Source organism: Hyla sarda, chromosome 8 (genome assembly GCF_029499605.1).
Source record: "Hyla sarda isolate aHylSar1 chromosome 8, aHylSar1.hap1, whole genome shotgun sequence".
Classification (NCBI taxonomy): domain Eukaryota; kingdom Metazoa; phylum Chordata; class Amphibia; order Anura; family Hylidae; genus Hyla; species Hyla sarda.
The window spans coordinates 18,864,216-18,886,551 of record NC_079196.1 but is presented as its reverse complement, the minus strand read 5'-3'; the positions used below and the strand labels follow the sequence as shown (position 1 = coordinate 18,886,551).

General features: G+C 42.7%; 1 protein-coding gene across 6 annotated transcripts in view; it reads left to right on the top strand.

Annotated features, from left to right (window-relative positions):
* DES (desmin) overlaps positions 1 to 22,336 on the top strand; it is a 92,437-nt gene that overhangs the window by 62,988 nt on the left and 7,113 nt on the right. For all 6 annotated transcript variants that reach the window (XM_056537032.1, XM_056537033.1, XM_056537034.1 and 3 more), the window contains 8 exons: positions 1,945 to 2,530; positions 17,106 to 17,166; positions 17,285 to 17,380; positions 18,522 to 18,683; positions 18,781 to 18,906; positions 20,292 to 20,512; positions 21,405 to 21,448; positions 21,543 to 21,625. In XM_056537032.1, the coding sequence (XP_056393007.1) occupies positions 1,998 to 2,530; positions 17,106 to 17,166; positions 17,285 to 17,380; positions 18,522 to 18,683; positions 18,781 to 18,906; positions 20,292 to 20,512; positions 21,405 to 21,448; positions 21,543 to 21,625 (1,326 nt within the window). In that variant the 5' untranslated portion in view covers positions 1,945 to 1,997. Of the gene's footprint in view, positions 1 to 1,944; positions 2,531 to 17,105; positions 17,167 to 17,284; positions 17,381 to 18,521; positions 18,684 to 18,780; positions 18,907 to 20,291; positions 20,513 to 21,404; positions 21,449 to 21,542; positions 21,626 to 22,336 lie in introns of those variants that run through there.

The following is a 22,336-nucleotide window of genomic DNA, read 5'->3' as shown; positions in this document are numbered from 1 at the left end:
TATTTATTCATTTATGAGTATGTTTAGGAGAATTGGTGGTTATAACGGGGGTTAGAGGAGAGCGGGGTTTTGGGGTTCAGAACGGGGGGGGGGAGGTGACGAAGGGAACGGGGTAGCGCCACATGGCACTAACTTATAGTTCATCTACACAGGGTGCCTCCAGCTGTTTCACTACTACAACTCCCAGCATGCCCTGACAGCCAATAGATGTGAGGGCAAGCTGGGAGTTGTAGTGGTGAAACAGCTGGAGGCACCCTGTGTAGATGAACTAAGGGCAGAAGTCGGCCCCCCAGCAGGCATCAGTGACGTGGTGCCTGCTGGGGAAGTCTGCCTGGTAGTGAGCACACTACCAGGCAGACAAAAAGTTATTTTTAATATAGTAAAAAAAAAATTTTTTAAAGCAGGGAGGGGGTTAGAGATAGATGGGCAATAGGCAGGGACAGGAAAAAATATATAGGATGGTGGGAGCTACTCTTTAAGATTTCTTAATAGAAGTCATTTACAAATCTGTTTAACTTTCTGTCACCAATTGATAAAAAATAAAAATAAAAAAAAGTTTTCCAGGGGAGTACCCCCTTAAGTCTCATCATGTTCAGGAACACTGCCCTAGATGAATCAGATATATCACTGGTAGATTTGTCAGTAGCCACAAATAACACATTGAGAGACACTATTTTAGCTCTGCTACATCTAAGTCGGCACCTCAGGACCATTTGCTCTTTTTCAAACAAGACAAACGCAACACATGGTAACACTGCGATTGTCATTGTTACAGTAGCAGGAGTCAGAGAGTCAGTCCCTGGGGCAGTGTTTCCCAACCAGGGTGCCTCCAGCTGTTTGAAGAATGAACGTTAGGTCCAGGACTACGATGATTAGCAGCTTTATTAGGATATACAACACACGGTAAAATGACAGACGCGTTTCGAGCGCATGCTTCCAGCTGTTACAACACTACAATAATTACTACAATAAAACAATAGTGTAATGCCTAGAACTGTGTTTCCCAACTAGTGTGCCTCCAGCTGTTGTAAAACTACAACTCCCAGCATGTTGGACTATATAGTAGTATATAGTATAGATCAGTGTTTTCCAACCAGTCGAGCCTCCAGCTGTTGCAAAACTACAACTCCCCGCATGTTGGACTATATAGTAGTATATAGTATAGGTCAGTGTTTCCCAACCAGGGGTGCCTCCAGCTGCTGTAAAACTACAACTCCCAGCATGTCGGACTATATAGTAGTATATAGTATAGGTCAGTGTTTCCCAACCAGGGGTGCCTCCAGCTGTTGCAAAGCTACAACTCCCAGCATGTTGGGCTATATAGTAGTATATAGTATAAGTCAGTGTTTCTCAACCAGGGGTGCCTCCAGCTGTTGCAAAACTACAACTCCCAGCATGTTGGAGTATATACTAGTGTATAGTATAGGTCAGCGTTTCCCAACCAGATCGCCTCCAGCTGTTGCAAAACTACAACTCGCAGCATGCCCGGACAGCCTCTGGCTGTCCGGGCATGCTGGGAGTTGTAGTTTTGCAATAGCTGGAGGCGCTCTGGTTTGGGAAACACTGACCTATACTATATATATATATACAGTCCAACATGCTGGGAGTTGTAGTTGTGCAACAGCTGGAGGCACCCTGGTTGGGAAGCACTGCCCTGGGGGTTAATAAAGTCAAGAGAGAAAGTTAAGAAAAAACAAAGTAACTTAGATGGCGAATGATCTTTCTTTCTTATTTCGGATTTTCGAGTCCCCCCCTTCTCAGCTGTTCCTAAGACAATTGGACATGATCCTTACGTACTGTGTGGGATGGAATAGGGGGGTGGGTGGTAGTTATGGGAAGAGGTGGGAGCACTGGAGGGGACGTTCTAGATGCGACTGGTCAGGGACTACAAATAGACAAGGACCTGTACTTTCTGTCCTGACAATTCACTCCACTTCCATCCAGAGCCCTACCTCCAGGCTCACCGCAGCAAAGCCCATAGCAAAGCCATCGCCACCATGAGCCAGTCATACTCCTCCAGCCAGCGGGCATCTTCCTACCGCCGCACCTTCGGAGGTGCATCTCCATCGTTCTCCAGAACCTCCTTCGGATCTAAAGGAGGATCCGCCAGCTCCCTCTCCTCCAGAGTCTACCAGGTGTCTCGTTCCTCGGCGGTCCCAAGCCTCTCCAGCTTCAAGTCCACAAGGCTCGCCCCGGTAAGAGCCAGCTACGATGTCCTGGACTTCAGCCTCGCAGACGCCATGAACCAGGAATTCCTCACAACCCGAACCAACGAGAAGGTGGAGCTGCAGGACCTGAACGATAGGTTCGCCAACTACATCGAGAAGGTGCGTTACCTGGAGCAGCAGAATGCCATCTTGGTGGCTGAAGTCAACCGGATCAAGGGCAAGGAGCCAACAAGGATCAGCGAGCTGTACGAGGAGGAGATGAGGGAGCTGAGGCGCCAGGTGGACATCATTACCAACCAGAAGTCACGGGTGGAAGTGGAGAGGGACAACCTGGCAGATGACCTGCAGAGACTGAAACAGAGGTGAGAAAACTGTGTAGAGAGTCCGTAAAGGGGATGGAAGTAGGGTTGCCACCTTTCTTGCCAAAAAAAAAAAAAACCATACCGGCCATGCTCATTTGCATAATTGATTCTATATGCGTGACATCACATGATACACAAATACGGGGAAAATTTTGTCCTATTCTGACCCCTATACCTGTTTTATTTCTCCTATATATGAAGGTCATTTTTTGCATCCCGATCTGTAGTTTTTGTTTCCCTGTGACTTTTTGATTGCTTTTTAAAAAAAATTAAATTCAAGAGTTGCAGTTAGTTACTAACTACAACTCCCAGCATGCCCTGATACAGCCTGAGGCTCATCAGCTGCCCCAAATGAAAACTACAACTCCCAGCATGTTGGATTATATAGTAGTATATAGTATAGATCAGTGTTTCTCAACCAGGGGTGCCTCCAGCTGTTGCAAAACTACAACTCCCAGCATGTTGGTCTTTATAGTAGTATATAGTATAGATCAGTGTTTCTCAACCAGGGGTGCCTCCAGCTGTTGCAAAACTACAACTCCCAGCATGTTGGTCTTTATAGTAGTATATAGTATAGATCAGTGTTTCTCAACCAGGAGCGCCTCCAGATGTTGCAAAACTACAACTCCCAGCATGTTGGACTTTATAATAGTATATATCAGTGTTTCCCAACCAGGGGTGCCTCCAGCTGTTGCAAAACTACAACTCTCAGCATGTTGGACTTTATAGTAGTATATAGTATAGATCAATGTTTCCCTACCAGGGGTGCCTCCAGCTGTTGCAAAACTACAACTCCCAGCATGTTGGACTTTATAGTAGTATATAGTATAGATCAGTGTGTCCCAACAGGGGTGCCTCCAGCTGTTGCAAAACAACTCCCAGCATGTTGGACTATATAGTAGTATATAGTATAGGCCGGTGTTTCTCAACCAGGGGTGCCTCCAGCTGTTGCAAAACTACAACTCTCAGCCAACGGCTGTCCGGGCATGCTGGGAGTTGTAGTTTTGCAACAGCTGGAGGCGCTCGGATTAGGATACACTAGTATAGGTTATAGTGCAACATTCCAGGAGTTGGAGGATTGGTTTGATAAATACCGGCTGTTGCATTAATATAAAAATACCGGCCAGGTGACAACCCTAGATAGAAGCCATAGATGTTCGGCCCTTTAGGAACTTGAGGAAGGGGTGCACGAATTCAAATGAGCTTGATATTTCAGATGTAGCAGAGTTGAGTTTGCCACAATTCTAAAATACTGTTATAGCTTTGATTGCATTTCGTCTTTCCTACTTGTTGGATGATAGGAAAGGGTTAACATTATATGTCCCCCGCAACATACGACATACTCCCATGTTTCGATCCCCTCCAGTTGCGCCCCCCTCGTTGCTTATAGTTTATATCTTGGCGGTCGCCATATAAGGTCCTTACCCTTCCAGGAATGCGAGAGCGGATACGGACATCGGTGTCAGTGACTTCCTCAGTAACTTCATCATCTTCTCGCTTTTCGTATCGAGGACTCGATAGCTCATTTCAATATTTATCCTCATAATTGGGTGTTTAAAGGGGTACTATTTTTTTTTAAATCAACTGGTGCCAGAAAGTTAAACAGATTTGTAAATTACTTCTATTTAAAAATCTTAATCCTTCCAGTACTTATCAGCTGCTGTATGCTCCACAGGAAGTTCTTTTCTTTTTGAATTTCCTTTCTGTCGGACCACAGTGCTCTCTGCTGACACCTCTGTCCATGTCAGGAACTGTCCAGAGCAGGAGAGGTTTTCTATGAGGATTTGCTCCTGCTCTGGACAGTTTCTAAAATGGACAGAGGTGTCAGCAGAGAGCACTGTGCTCAGACAGAAAGGAAATTAAAAAAGAATTTCCTCTGGAGCATACAGCAGCTAACAAGTACTGGAAGGGTTAAGATTTTTAAATAGAAGTAATTTACAAATTTGTTTAACTATCTGGCACCAGTTGATTTAAAAAAAATAAAATGTTTTCCAGCGGAGTACCCCTTTAAAGGTCCCTCCTTGAGCTAAACAAGCAGAGCTGCAGTGCAAAGCATGTGGAGAGAAAAGGAGCGGGAAGCAAAGGTTGCATGTAAAGTAGCACGTTCCTCTCTGATTGCTTTTGGTTGTGACCAATTATACAATTATATAGCGTTCCACGTGTGCGCACATTTTGTTGACCCCTCATAGATTACAGTACTACATTGCCGCAGTACTATTAATAATAATAATAATAATAATAATAATAATAATACAAATATTTATATCTATTATTATTATTAGAGATGAGCGAATTTACAGTAAATTCGATTCGTCACGAACTTCTCGGCTCGGCAGTTGATGACTTATCTTGCGTAAAGAGTCTCCTAGGACTGTATCCACCTTTTCCAGCCCACCGGAGCACCTGAAAGCTGAACTAATTTACGCAGGATAAAGTCATCAACTGCCAAGTGGAGAAGTTCGTGACGAATCAAATTTACTGTAAGTTCGCTCATCTCTAGTGCTCTCTGATGACACGTGTCTCGGGAACCGCCCAGTTTAGAAGCAAATCCCCATAGCAAACCTCTTCTACTCTGTGCAGTTCCCGAGACAGACAGAGATGCCAGCAGAGAGCACTGTTACCAGACAGAAAAGAACAACTCAACTTCAGCAGCTGATAATTATATGAAGGATTAAGATTTTTTTTAATAGAAGTAATTTACAAATATTGGAGCCAGTTGATATTGAGATATATATATATATATATATATAAGTTTTTTCCTGGAATACCCCTTTAAGGAGATGGTCTTCTCAAAGAGGTGGTCTTTTTTGGAGAGGTTTCAATGCATGTTAGGATAGGATACATCAATGAGCGACCTGAACAGTAAAACAAGGGGCTTCAGTACTAGGCCGAGCAAAATCGGGCAGCCAAATGGACAACCCCGATACTCTTCACAGATGCGCCAATTTAGTATACATGGTGCAGTAACTCCCTGAGCACAAATAATGCACCTCGATTTTGTTGCAGTCCTATGTAAAACGACACATTGCGGATGACACGCTCAGCACTGCTACATCTGCTCAGCCCCACCCCCCACAGGACACACTGTACACAGGCCGACAATCACTAAGTAATAAATGGCGCTGTGTGTCGGCCCCAGGAACAGCTGCTCATTCTAACAAACCGGCAACTATTTATACCAATAAGAAGGACCCGGTGCCGTATTTCGTGTCACCCCCCCCCCCCCACAAGGTCGCGTATACAGTACCCTGCGACTGTTTCGGCGAAAGGGCAGGGTGACATATATACAGCCCACTGTGACCTTTAAATTGCCCTTTTGTCATAGAATCCCACATTATTTGGGATTTTGTCACCAGTGGAATTTGTCCTGATATTTGGGGGGTGGGGTGCCTCTTTACAATAAAGGGACTGGGTCACTAGCGGATATGTTGGGGCAGTGTTGCCCAATGATTGTGCCTCCAGCTGTGGCAAAACTACAACTCCCAGCATGCCCGGACAGCCGTTCGCTGTCCGGGCATGCTGGGAGTTGTAGTTTTGCAACAGCTGGAGGCACATTGGAACTGGGTCACTTTACAATAAAGGGACTGGGTCACTAGCGGATATATTGGGGCAGTGTTTCCCAATGATTGTGCCTCCAGCTGGGGCAAAACTACAACTCCCAGCATGCCCGGACAGCCGTTGGCTGTCCGGGCATGTTGGGAGTTGTAGTTTTGCCATTGTGCTGGGAGTTGTAGTTTTGCCACAGTTGGAGGCACCCTGATTGGGAAACACAGTATTAGGAAATTGCAATGTTAAAAAGAAACTTTGGGGGGGCGGGGGGACCCAGTGGGCAAAAATGGATGTGTCCTTGGTGGCAAATCTAAAGGATATGTCATCAATGGGAAAAACTTAAAGGGGTACTCCGGTGAAAACTTTTTTTTTTTTTTTTATCAACTGGTGCCAGAAAGTTAAACAGATTTGTAAATTACTTGTATTCAAAAATCTTAATCCTACCAGTACTTATTAGCTGCTGAATACTACAGAGGAAATTATTTTCTATTTGGAACACAGAGCTCTCTGCTGACATCACGAGCACAGTGCTCTCTGCTGACATCTCTGTCCATTTTAGGAACTGTCCAGAACAGCCTATGTTTGCTATGGGGATTTTCTCTTACTCTGGACAGTTCTTAAAATGGACAGAGGTGTCAGCAGAGAGCACTGTGCTCGTGATGTCAGCAGAGAGCTCTGTGTTCCAAAAAGTAAAGATTTTCCTGTGTAGTACTCAGCAGCTAATAAGTACTGGAAGGATTAAGATTTTTTAATAGAAGTAATTTACAAATCTGTTTAACTTTCTGGCACCAGTTGATTTAAAAAAAAACAAAAAAAAACTTTTTCACCGGAGTACCCCTTTAAAGGGGTACTTCAGTGGAAAACAAATTATTTTAAATCAACTGGTGCCAGAAAGTTAAACAGATTTGTAAATGACTTTTATTATAAAATCGTAAAGGAATACTGTAGCGAAACACAAAAGGAGGCATTTTTACTTGAGTACTTCTTTAATCCTTCCAGTACTTATCAGCTGCTGTATGCTGCTCCAGAGGAAGTTGTGTAGTTCTTTCCAGTCTGACCACAGTGCTCTCTGCTGCCACCTCTGTCCTTATCAGGAACTGTCCAGAGCAGGAGAGGTTTGCTATGGGCAGTCCACAGGAAAGGTATGTGCCGACACCCGCATGAAGCAGCAGCTGAAATGCCCCCTCCATGTGTCCCATAGAGATACATGGAGGGGGTGTGCAGGCCGCGGCTTCCTGTGGGGGTCAGCACGCCTCCTTCCTGCGGACTGCCAGGGAGCTGTGCAGGAGATCACGGGGGTCCCAGTGGTCAGACCCACCACAATCTTTAACTTATCCCCCTTTAATTTGGATAGGGAATAAGTTGAATTTCACTGCAGTACTCTTTTTAATCCTTCCAGTACTTATCAACTTCTGTATGCTGCTCCAGAGGAAGTTGTGTAGTTCTTTCCAGTCTGACCACAGTGCTCTCTGCTGACATCTCTGTCCATGTCAGGAACTGTCCAGAACAGCATATGTTTTCTATGGGGATTTGCTCATGATCTGGACAGTTCCTGACACGGACAGAGGTGTCAGCAGAGAGCACTGTGGTCAAGCTGGAAAGATCTACACAACTTCATCTGGAGCATACAGCAGCTGATAAGTACTGGAAGGATTAAGATTTTTATATAGAAGTAATTTACAAATCTGTTTAACTCTCTGGCACCAGTTGATTCGATTTTTTTCCCCCTCTAAAACCGTGGCACTCCAGATGTCACGAAACTACAACTCCCAGCATGCCCTTCAGATGACTCCCAGATGGCTGTCTGGGCATGCCTGGAGTTGCAGTTTTGTAGTCTGACTTCTGGAACCCCCACAATCATCTGCGTCTCGATGTTGAATGGAGCGGTGGATCGGCACGTGTTCCATTCATTGTCTATGGCAGTGTTTACCAACCAGGGTGCCTCCTGCTGTTGCAAAACTACAACTCCCAGCATGCCTGGACAGTCTTGAGACCAATAGGTTAGAGCAGTGTTTCCCCAACCTGAGTGCCTCCAATGGTTGCAAAACTACAACTCCCAGCATGCCCGGACAGCCAACGGCTGTCCGGCCATGCTGGGAGTTGTAGTTTTGCAACAGGAAGATGATGGTAGATTATGTGCAGTACATGTAAACCCAATTAACTTCTTACAGCTGAGGGGTTGCTACAATTGTATCCAGTCTAAACAAATCCTCTGTAAAATAAACAAATCCTGACTCCAGGACTGATACGTTTTACCTGCACTGATACATTGTAGCAAAGATTGGAAGTCTTCCAGCGGCTGATGTGTTTACAGGGAATCTGTCACTGGCTTATACCGCCATATCTGCGCACATCATTGGCGGGACGGCGGGTGCGGTAGATAAACACTGATTTTATGAGATCCGCTCTGTGAAAAGCAACACAGGGATAAGATCACTACTTCCTTTTCTTTCCAGATAAAAAATAGACAAATAACTCCTGTCAATTATCTTTTTTATATCTATCTATCTATCTATCTATCTATCTCATATCTATCTATCTATCTATCTATCTCATATCTATCTATCTATCTATCTCATATCTATCTATCTATCTATCTATCTCATATCTATCTATCTAATATCTATCTATCTCATATCTATGTATCTATCTATCTATCTATCTATCTCATATCTATCTATCTCATATCTATCTATCTCATATCTATCTCTCATATCTATCTATCTCATATCTATCTATCTCATATCTATTTATCTATCTCATATCTATCTATCTCATATCTATCTATCTATCTATCTCATATCTATCTATCTATCTATCTCATATCTATCTATCTCATATCTATCTATCTCATATCTATCTATCTCATATCTATCTCTCATATCTATCTATCTCATATCTATCTCTCTATCTCATATCTATCTATCTATCTCATATCTATCTATCTATCTCATATCTATCTATCTGTCTCATATCTATCTATCTCATATCTATCTCATATCTATCTCATATCTATCTATCTATCTATCTATCTATCTCATATCTATCTATCTATCTCATATCTATCTCATATCTATCTATCTATCTATCTCATATCTATCTATCTCATATCTATCTATCTATCTCATATCTATCTATCTATCTATCTATCTCATATCTATCTCATATCTATCTATCTATCTATCTCATATCTATCTATCTCATATCTATCTCATATCTATCTATCTATCTCATATCTATCTATCTATCTCATATCTATCTATATATCTATCTATCTCATATCTATCTATCTCATATCTATCTATCTCATATCTATCTCATATCTATCTATCTCATATCTATCTATCTATCTCATATCTATCTATCTATCTATCTATCTATCTATCAATCTATCATCTATATCATATCTGTCTTTCCATTATCTATCTATAAAACACCAAGACTAAAACGCAGTATTTTTGGGACCCCCTCCTCCAAAAACTGAATTTTATGATTGCAAAATGATTATAATTTTTTTCCTTTTTGTGGCGGTTATGTAGAAATGTAGCCTAAAAAAGGATTGTTTTCATTTACTGATCGCAAGATTAGAACATAGAACTATTTTGATAAATAAATAAACTATTATTATTATTATTAATAATAATCATAATAAATAATTAAAAATATATGGAAATTATTGATGTTCCTATATTTACTGTGTGGAATTTAACTTATCATTTAAAGCAAGAGGAATAGCAGCTCACCTCACCTCAGACTATAAATATACATCATCTCTCCTGAAAGATTCTGTTAGTCACTGACCACTTCTTCCCAGAACAGCTGATACATAAGACATAGAAGAGAAGACAGGACATGATGGCTCCTCTAGATCAGTGCTCTCCAAACTGTGGACCTCCAGCCGCTGGCTGTCCGGGCATGCTGGGAGTTGTAGTTTTGCAACAAGCTGTGGCACCAGCTCCTGCCCATTCCTAAAATAAGGGGGGAGGTCGGTGCAATGGCCATAATAGGAGCGGAGCGATGGGGGGCTCTTCTTGTGTCTCTGCCTCATCCGTCATCTATATAGTATCCTGACCCCCTGATCACACATCTATATAGTATCCTGACCCCTGATCACACATCTATATAGTATCCTGACCCCCTGATCACACATCTATATAGTATTCTGACCCCCTGATCACACATCTATATAGTATCCTGACCTCCTGATCACACATCTATATAGTATCCTGACCCCTGATCACACATCTATATAGTATCCTGACCCCCTGATCACACATCTATATAGTATCCTGACCCCCTGATCACACATCTATATAGTATCCTGACCTCCTGATCACACATCTATATAGTATCCTGACCTCCTGATCACACATCTATATAGTATCCTGACCTCCTGATCACACATCTATATAGTATTCTGACCCCCTGATCACACATCTATATAGTATCCTGACCCCCTGATCACACATCTATATAGTATCCTGACCACCTGATCACACATCTATATAGTATCCTGACCCCCTGATCACACATCTATATAGTATCCTGACCCCCTGATCACACATCTATATAGTATCCTGACCCCCTGATCACACATCTATATAGTATCCTGACCCCCTGATCACACATCTATATAGTATCCTGACCCCCTGATCACACATCTATATAGTATCCTGACCCCCTGATCACACATCTATATAGTATCCAGACCCCCTGATCACACATCTATATAGTATCCTGACCCCTGATCACACATCTATATAGTATCCTGACCCCCTGATCACACATCTATATAGTATCCTGACCCCCTGATCACACATCTATATAGTATCCTGACCCCCTGATCACACATCTATATAGTATCCTGACCCCTGATCACACATCTATATAGTATCCTGACCTCCTGATCACACATCTATATAGTATCCTGACCCCCTGATCACACATCTATATAGTATCCTGACCCCCTGATCACACATCTATATAGTATCCTGACCCCTGATCACACATCTATATAGTATCCTGACCCCCTGATCACACATCTATATAGTATCCTGACCCCCTGATCACACATCTATATAGTATCCTGACCCCCTGATCACACATCTATATAGTATCCTGACCTCCTGATCACACATCTATATAGTATTCTGACCCCCTGATCACACATCTATATAGTATCCTGACCCCCTGATCACACATCTATATAGTATCCTGACCTCCTGATCACACATCTATATAGTATCCAGACCCCCTGATCACACATCTATATAGTATCCTGACCCCTGATCACACATCTATATAGTATCCTGACCCCTGATCACACATCTATATAGTATCCTGACCCCTGATCACACTTCTATATAGTATCCTGACCCCCTGATCACACATCTATATAGTATCCTGACCCCCTGATCACACATCTATATAGTATCCTGACCCCTGATCACACATCTATATAGTATCCTGACCTCCTGATCACACATCTATATAGTATCCTGACCCCCTGATCACACATCTATATAGTATCCTGACCCCTGATCACACATCTATATAGTATCCTGACCCCTGATCACACATCTATATAGTATCCTGACCCCCTGATCACACATCTATATAGTATCCTGACCCCCTGATCACACATCTATATAGTATCCTGACCCCTGATCACACATCTATATAGTATCCTGACCCCTGATCACACATCTATATAGTATCCTGACCCCCTGATCACACATCTATATAGTATCCTGACCCCTGATCACACATCTATATAGTATCCTGACCCCCTGATCACACATCTATATAGTATCCTGACCCCTGATCACACATCTATATAGTATCCTGACCCCTGATCACACTTCTATATAGTATCCTGACCCCCTGATCACACATCTATATAGTATCCTGACCCCCTGATCACACATCTATATAGTATCCTGACCCCTGATCACACATCTATATAGTATCCTGACCTCCTGATCACACATCTATATAGTATCCTGACCCCCTGATCACACATCTATATAGTATCCTGACCCCTGATCACACATCTATATAGTATCCTGACCCCTGATCACACATCTATATAGTATCCTGACCCCCTGATCACACATCTATATAGTATCCTGACCCCCTGATCACACATCTATATAGTATCCTGACCCCTGATCACACATCTATATAGTATCCTGACCTCCTGATCACACATCTATATAGTATTCTGACCCCCTGATCACACATCTATATAGTATCCTGACCCCCTGATCACACATCTATATAGTATCCTGACCTCCTGATCACACATCTATATAGTATCCAGACCCCCTGATCACACATCTATATAGTATCCTGACCCCTGATCACAGATCTATATAGTATCCTGACCCCTGATCACACATCTATATAGTATCCTGACCCCCTGATCACACTTCTATATAGTATCCTGACCCCCTGATCACACATCTATATAGTAACCTGACCCCCTGATCACACATCTATATAGTATCCTGACCCCTGATCACACATCTATATAGTATCCTGACCTCCTGATCACACATCTATATAGTATCCTGACCCCCTGATCACACATCTATATAGTATCCTGACCCCTGATCACACATCTATATAGTATCCTGACCCCTGATCACACATCTATATAGTATCCTGACCCCCTGATCACACATCTATATAGTATCCTGACCCCCTGATCACACATCTATATAGTATCCTGACCCCTGATCACACATCTATATAGTATCCTGACCCCTGATCACACATCTATATAGTATCCTGACCCCCTGATCACACATCTATATAGTATCCTGACCCCTGATCACACATCTATATAGTATCCTGACCCCCTGATCACACATCTATATAGTATCCTGACCCCCTGATCACACATCTATATAGTATCCTGACCCCCTGATCACACATCTATATAGTATCCTGACCTCCTGATCACACATCTATATAGTATCCTGACCCCCTGATCACACATCTATATAGTATCCTGACCCCTGATCACACATCTATATAGTATCCTGACCTCCTGATCACACATCTATATAGTATCCTGACCCCTGATCACATATCTATATAGTATCCTGACCCCCTGATCACACATCTATATAGTATCCTGACCCCTGATCACACATCTATATAGTATCCTGACCCCTGATCACATATCTATATAGTATCCTGACCCCTGATCACACATCTATATAATATCCTGACCCCCTGATCACACATCTATATAGTATCCTGACCCCCTGATCACACATCTATATAGTATCCTGACCCCTGATCACACATCTATATAGTATCCTGACTCCCTGATCACACATCTATATAGTATCCTGACCCCTGATCACACATCTATATAGTATCCTGACCACCTGATCACACATCTATATAGTATCCTGACCCCCTGATCACACATCTATATAGTTTCCTGACCCCCTGATCACACATCTATATAGTATCCTGACCCCCTGATCACACATCTATATAGTATCCTGACCCCCTGATCACACATCTATATGGTATCCTGACCCCTGATCACACATCTATATAGTATCCTGACCCCTGATCACACATCTATATAGTATCCTGACCCCTGATCACACATCTATATAGTATCCTGACCCCCTGATCACACATCTATATAGTATCCTGACCCCCTGATCACACATCTATATAGTATCCTGACCCCCTGATCACACATCTATATAGTATCCTGACCCCTGATCACACATCTATATAGTATCCTGACCCCCTGATCACACATCTATATAGTATCCTGACCCCCTGATCACACATCTATATAGTATCCTGACCCCTGATCACACATCTATATAGTATCCTGACCCCTGATCACACATCTATATAGTATCCTGACCCCCTGATCACACATCTATATAGTATCCTGACCCCTGATCACACATCTATATAGTATCCCGACCCCTGATCACACATCTATATAGTATCCTGACCTCCTGATCACACATCTATATAGTATTCTGACCCTCTGATCACACATCTATATAGTATCCTGACCCCCTGATCACACATCTATATAGTATCCTGACCCCTGATCACACATCTATATAGTATCCTGACCCCTGATCACACATCTATATAGTATCCTGACCTCCTGATCACACATCTATATAGTATCCTGACCCCCTGATCACACATCTATATAGTATCCTGACCCCTGATCACACATCTATATAGTATCCTGACCCCCTGATCACACATCTATATAGTATCCTGACCCCTGATCACACATCTATATAGTATCCTGACCCCCTGATCACACATCTATATAGTATCCTGACCCCTGATCACACATCTATATAGTATCCTGACCCCCTGATCACACATCTATATAGTATCCTGACCCCCTGATCACACATCTATATAGTATCCTGACCCCCTGATCACACATCTATATAGTATCCTGACCCCCTGATCACACATCTATATAGTATCCTGACCCCCTGATCACACATCTATATAGTATCCTGACCTCCTGAACACACATCTATATAGTATCCTGACCCCTGATCACACATCTATATAGTATCCTGACCCCTGATCACACATCTATATAGTATCCTGACCCCTGATCACACATCTATATAGTATCCTGACCCCCTGATCACACATCTATATAGTATCCTGACCCCTGATCACACATCTATATAGTATCCTGACCCCCTGATCACACATCTATATAGTATCCTGACCTCCTGATCACACATCTATATAGTATCCTGACCCCCTGATCACACATCTATATAGTATCCTGACCCCCTGATCACACATCTATATAGTATCCTGACCCCCTGATCACACATCTATATAGTATCCTGACCCCCTGATCACACATCTATATAGTATCCTGACCCCTGATCACACATCTATATAGTATCCTGACCCCCTGATCACACATCTATATAGTATCCTGACCTCCTGATCACACATCTATATAGTATCCTGACCCCCTGATCACACATCTATATAGTATCCTGACCCCTGATCACACATCTATATAGTATCCTGACCCCCTGATCACACATCTATATAGTATCCTGACCTCCTGATCACACATCTATATAGTATCCTGACCCCCTGATCACACATCTATATAGTATCCTGACCCCCTGATCACACATCTATATAGTATCCTGACCCCCTGATCACACATCTATATAGTATCCTGACCTCCTGATCACACATCTATATAGTATCCTGACCCCTGATCACACATCTATATAGTATCCTGACCCCCTGATCACACATCTATATAGTATCCTGACCCCTGATCACACATCTATATAGTATCCTGACCCCTGATCACACATCTATATAGTATCCTGACCCCCTGATCACACATCTATATAGTATCCTGACCCCTGATCACACATCTATATAGTATCCTGACCCCCTGATCACACATCTATATAGTATCCTGACCCCTGATCACACATCTATATAGTATCCTGACCCCTGATCACACATCTATATAGTATTCTGACCCCTGATGACACATCTATATAGTATCCTGACCCCTGATCACACATCTATATAGTATCCTGACCCCCTGATCACACATCTATATAGTATCCTGACCCCTGATCACACATCTATATAGTATCCTGACCCCTGATCACACATCTATATAGTATCCTGACCCCCTGATCACACATCTATATAGTATCCTGACCTCCTGATCACACATCTATATAGTATCCTGACCCCCTGATCACACATCTATATAGTATCCTGACCCCCTGATCACACATCTATATAGTATCCTGACCCCTGATCACACATCTATATAGTATCCTGACCCCTGATCACACATCTATATAGTATCCTGACCCCCTGATCACACATCTATATAGTATCCTGACCCCCTGATCACACATCTATATAGTATCCTGACCCCCTGATCACACATCTATATAGTATCCTGACCCCATGATCACACATCTATATAGTATCCTGACCCCCTGATCACACATCTATATAGTATCCTGACCCCTGATCACACATCTATATAGTATCCTGACCCCCTGATCACACATCTATATAGTATCCTGACCCCCTGATCACACATCTATATAGTATCCTGACCCCTGATCACACATCTATATAGTATCCTGACCCCCTGATCACACATCTATATAGTATCCTGACCCCCTGATCACACATCTATATAGTATCCTGACCCCTGATCACATATCTATATAGTATCCTGACCCCCTGATCACACATCTATATAGTATCCTGACCACCTGATCACACATCTATATAGTATCCTGACCCCCTGATCACACATCTATATCTCACCACAAGGACATAATATATATATCTCTGGGAAAGAGTCCGCAATGTCAGATACATGGGAGATTGTGAGCTCCAAAATATCTTACTGCATCCGAGCAAATAAAAGCCCTGTAAATCTCAATCTATCTATTTCATGTCTATCTATCTCATATCTATCTATCTCTCATATCTATCTATCTCTCATATCTATCTATCTATCTCATATCTATCTATCTATCTCATATCTATCTATCTCATATCTATCTATCTATCTATCTATCTCATCTCATATCTATCTATCTCTCATATCTATCTATCTCATATCTATCTCATCTCATATCTATCTCATATCTATCTATCTCATAGCTATCTATCTCTTATCTATCTCATATCTATCTATCTATCTATCTCTTATCTATCTCATATCTATCTATCTATCTCATATCTATCTATCTATCTCATATCTATCTATCTCATATCTATCTCATATCTATCTATCTCATATCTATCTATCCCATATCTATCTATCTCATATCTATCTATCTATGCCATAATACCAGGCATCGTGTGACCAATCCTATGTTCTCTGTATATTATCTGCCATGGTTCTTTATGTTACTCTCTTATATAAGGAGATGAATGATTTCTCCTCGCCCCCAGCACTGACGGCTCTTTGTCTCTTCAGGCTCCAGGAGGAGATTCAGCTGAAGGAAGATGCTGAGAATAACCTGTCCGCCTTCAGATCAGTAAGTTGTATTATGGAGATTAAACCCCGGGGGATCTATTCTGTCTGGACATAATCCCTGATGTCTTCTCTGTCTTCACCGTTTTATTCCTGACGGTCTCTTCTCTCCACCTCCTCAGGACGTCGATGCAGCCACCTTGGCCAGGATTGACCTGGAGAGGAGGATCGAATCTCTGCAGGAGGAGATCGCATTCCTCAAGAAGATCCACGAGGAGGTAAGCAGGGTCACCTGTCATAAAATGGTCACCTGTCATAAAGAGGTCTCCAAGACATCTTAGGCCGGGTTCACACCACGTTTTTACAATACAGTTCACATATCAGGTTTTCAAATTGAAAACCGTACGGAACCATATTGAAAACCGTATACCAAAAGATGCATCAGGTTGTGTCCATTTTGCATCCTGTACGATTTTGTCAGGTTTTTTTCCCCGTACCCAAAACCATAGCCAACCACGGTTTTTGGTGAGGGTAAAAAAACGTATTGAAACGTATACAGTTTATTTTTAAATTGGAGTCAATGGGAACCGTACAGAACCGCATGTGCATACGGTTCCATCCGGTTTTCACCATACGGTTTTTGACTTTGCACAGTTCTTGGAATTTTAATCAAACAAGTGAAACTTTATTCAGAATGGATCGAAAAGTTAAAAACATATACGTTCTTTTTCTTAAAAAACGGATGCAACCGGACATCATTATTCAAACCATATACGGATTAAAGGGGTACTCCAGTGGAAAACTTTTTTTTTTTTAAATCAACTGGTGCCAGAAAGTTAAACAGATTTGTAAATCACTTCTATTAAAAAAATCTTAATCCTTCCAGTACTTTTTAGGGGCTGTATACCAAAGAGAAACCCAAAAAAGAAATGCATTTCCTCTGATGTCATGACCACAGTGCTCTCTGCTGTCCATTTTAGGAACTGTCCAGAGCAGCATATGTTTGCTATGGGGATTTTCTCCTACTCTGGACAGTTCCTGAAATGGACAGCAGAGGTCAGCAGAGAGCACTGTGGTCATGACATCATAGGAAACGCTTTTCTTTTTTGGATTTCTCTGTAGTATACAGCCCCTAAAAAGTACTGGAAGGATTAAGATTTTTTAATAGAAGTGATTTACAAATCTGTTCAACTTTCTGGCACCAGTTGATTTAAAAAAAAATAAATAAAGTTTTCCACCGAAGTACCCCTTTAGAATTTGTACACACGTTTTGATACAGTTGAGTCCGGTTTTGAGAATCCGTTTTTTTTTTTTTTATCAAAAACCTGATACAGGAACTGTATTGCAAAAACGTGGTGTGAACCCGGCCTTAGATGTAACATTTTCTTCAGTCTCCAACCCTCTGATGTGTCTCCTCAGGAAATTCGGGAACTGCAGGCCCAACTGCAGGAACAGCAGGTACAGGTAGAATTGGACGTGTCCAAACCGGACTTGACCGCAGCCCTCAGAGAGATCCGGGCTCAGTATGAGAACATCGCTGCCAAGAACGTTTCAGAAGCCGAGGAATGGTACAAGTCCAAGGTAATGTCCAGACTTGGTCTACAATGTTCCACCATTTTTGAGGCAATGATTGATAGAACCATCATTCACTATTATATCTGGAACCTTCTCCCGTTAGGTGTCTGACCTCAACCAGACCGCACAGAAGAACAATGACGCTCTGCGCCAGTCCAAGCAGGAGCTGATGGAATACCGCCACCAGATCCAGTCCTACACCTGTGAGATTGACGCTCTCAAGGGAACCGTAAGTATCGGACTAGTGCGTGAGGTCTCCAAAATGTGGACCTCCGGATGATGAAGAACTACAAGTTTGAAGATCTGGGGACTAGAGTAGTGTTTTCCGACCAGGGGCCTCCAGCTGTTGCAAAACTACAACTCCTTTCGGCTGTCTGGGCATGCTGGGAGTTGTAGTTTTGCAACAGCTGTAGGCACCCCGGTTGGGAAACAATGGACTAGAGCAGTGGTTCTCAACCTTTTTCGCGACTGTACCCCCAGAGGGTGAAAGTATGTCCGCGGGTACCCCTCGCGCATAATGTCGCGCGGAACTTAGGCGTGAGGGATACCTGCGCTCAAAATAAGTCTTAAAGTACTTAAAGGGGTACTCCGGTGGAAAACATTTTTTTATTTTTTTTTTAAATGAACTGGCGCCAGAAAGTTAAACAGATGTGTAAAAGGCTTCTATTAAAAAAAAATCTTTATCCTTCCAGTACTTTTTAGCAGCTGTATGCTACAGAGGAAATTCTTTTTTGAAATTCTTTTTTTTTTCTTGTCCACAATGCTCTCTGCTGACACCTCTGTCCGTGTCAGGAATAGTCCAGAGCAGCATAGGTTTGCCATGGGGATTTTCTCCTGCTCTGGACAGTTCATGATACGGGAATCAGGTGTCAGCAGAGAGCACTGTGGACAAGACAAAAAAGAAATTAAAAAAGGAAAGAATTTCCTCTGTAGCATACAGCTGCCTGCTAAAAATTACTGGAAGGGTAAAGATTTTTTAATAGACGTAATTTACAAATCTGTTTAACTTTCCGGCATCAGTTCATTCAAGTAATAAAAAGTTTTCCACCGGAGTACCCCTTTAATTTCATAATGGCGTGTGCCTACCTTTCTAAAGTGATACTAATGCGATACTTCATCCCCTTTTGCCATTATTCCCCCTTCCGATCCCACCGGGCTAATATATGAGATACATACAATAACACCCTCCCATACTGTGATGTTACACTTAGTTTAACATTCTTACCAGGCCTGTTCCCGTTGAGGGCCACACTGACGGGTGTCATCCTTCTACGCTGTGTCGGCACCTCCACGCAACGTCAGGAACGTCACACGTCAGACCCGGCAGCCACTGCAGCTCACGTCAACGTTCAATCCCCGCTCTGACAAATACCGGCCAGTGCATGGTCGGTATTTGTCTGCAAATTGCCCCGCACAACCCTTGGCGTACCCCTGATTAAGAACCCCTGGACTAGAGAGTCAAAACTTCCATGGAATTATCCATCTTGGTTGTTGAGCAGATTTTGGAGTAACCTTTTCTACGTCAATTTTTCCACCCATGAACAGTAGAGAACCCTATAAAACTCGGTCTGGTAGGCCGCCACTTGATCTCCTCCTATGACTTTTCACTTTTAGAACGATTCCCTGATTCGCCAGATGAGGGATCTGGAGGAAAGATTCTCCGGAGAGGCCGCTGGGTACCAGGACTCCATTAGCCGGCTTGAGGAAGAAATCCGTAACCTGAAGGATGAGATGGCCAGACACCTCCGCGAGTATCAGGACTTGTTGAACGTTAAGATGGCGTTGGATGTTGAGATCGCCACATACCGTAAACTGCTGGAAGGAGAGGAGAGCAGGTGAGGAGGGCAGGTGTATGGATCTCGAGAAGATTTGGCTTCTTGTTGAGCTATGTCTAAGGCTCCAGTCCCATTGGTAACCATACCTAGTTAATGTTTTTTTCCCCAATGTGGCAAGACCTGGTGACATCCTTATATCTAAACCATGGGCACACCAACTATGAGTATATCCATGGATTCTTCTCTACACTTCTGCCATCTTGTATAGTACCGAAAGCCACTAGGGCAGTGTTTCCCCACCAGTGTGCCTCTCACTGTGGCAAAACTACAACTCCCAGCATATGTCCAGCTTTGACCTGTATGAGCAATCAAACAATTGCTCATACAAGTTCCCTAGGGCAGTGTTTCCCAAATAGGGTGCCTCCAGCTGTTGCAAAACTACAACTCCCAGCATATGTCCCGCATTCATCTGTATGAGCAATCAAACTATAGGGTAGTGTTTTCCAACCAGTGTGCCTCAAGCTAATGCTAAACTACAACTCCCAGCATCCCTGCCCAGCCAATGGCTGGCCAGGCATGCTGGGAGTTGTAGTTTTGCAACAGCTGGAGACACACTGTTTGGAAAACACTGTTCTAGTCCTTGCCATCAATGTATCTATACCATAGCACTAGGCCTGCACCAAGTCTGTGGATAATTATAGAATCCCCTAAGGCTGCCATAAACAAATTGGCATAACTGGGTGCAAACCGGGTGCCCATGGCGGTACCTGTTAATTGGATAGCTGGGAGTAGTTTTGCAACAGCTGGAGACACCCTTGTTGGGAAACTGAATCTACTGGAAAGGAAACTGGTTTCTAATAATATATTAGAAGTTTCAGTATCAGATATGAATATTAAAGTGATATATAAAGATATGAATTCCCGATAATCGGATGATATTCTTGTATTTCAGAATCACTCTCCCCATCCAGACGTACTCAGCACTGAGCTTCAGAGGTAAGATCCTTCTCCTCTATCTTGTGTGAATGGATGTAGACCTGGACTTCTGTCTGGTGAAGTGTCATAGTCTCCTTCCCTGTATCTTCTGCAGAGACCAGTCCGGAGCAGAGATCATCTGAGGTTCACACCAAGAAAACCGTCATGATCAAAACCATCGAGACCCGGGATGGAGAGGTGAGAAACCCCATAACGGTACTATAGAGATCCAGCCAATAGGGGAAAAGGAACTGTATCCTCTCATAAAACTACTACTACCATCATACGTGATGAAACAAGAAAACTACTCCCATCATACGTGTTGTAACAAGAACACTACTCCCATCATACGTGGTGTAACAAGAACACTACTCCCATCATACACTGCGTAACCAGAACATTACTCCCATCAGGCCTGATGTAACAAGAACACTACTCCCATCATACCTGATGTAACAAGAACACTGCTCACATCATACGTGGTGTAACCATAACACTACTCCCATCATACGTGGTGTAACCAGAACACTACTCCCATCATACACTGTGTAACAAGAACACTACTCCCATCATACATGGTGTAACCAGAACACTACTCCCATCATACACTGTGTAACCAGAACACTACTCCCATCATACACTGTGTAAGAAGAACACTACTCCCATCATACACTGTGTAACCAGAACAATACTCCCATCATACGTGGTGTAACCAGAACACTACTCCCATCATACACTATGTAACCAGAACACTACTCCCATCATACACTGTGTAACAAGAACACTGCTCCCATCATACACTATGTAACCAGAACACTACTCCCATCATACACTGTGTAACAAGAACACTACTCCCATCATACACTGTGTAACCAGAACACTACTCCCATCATACACTGCATAACAAGA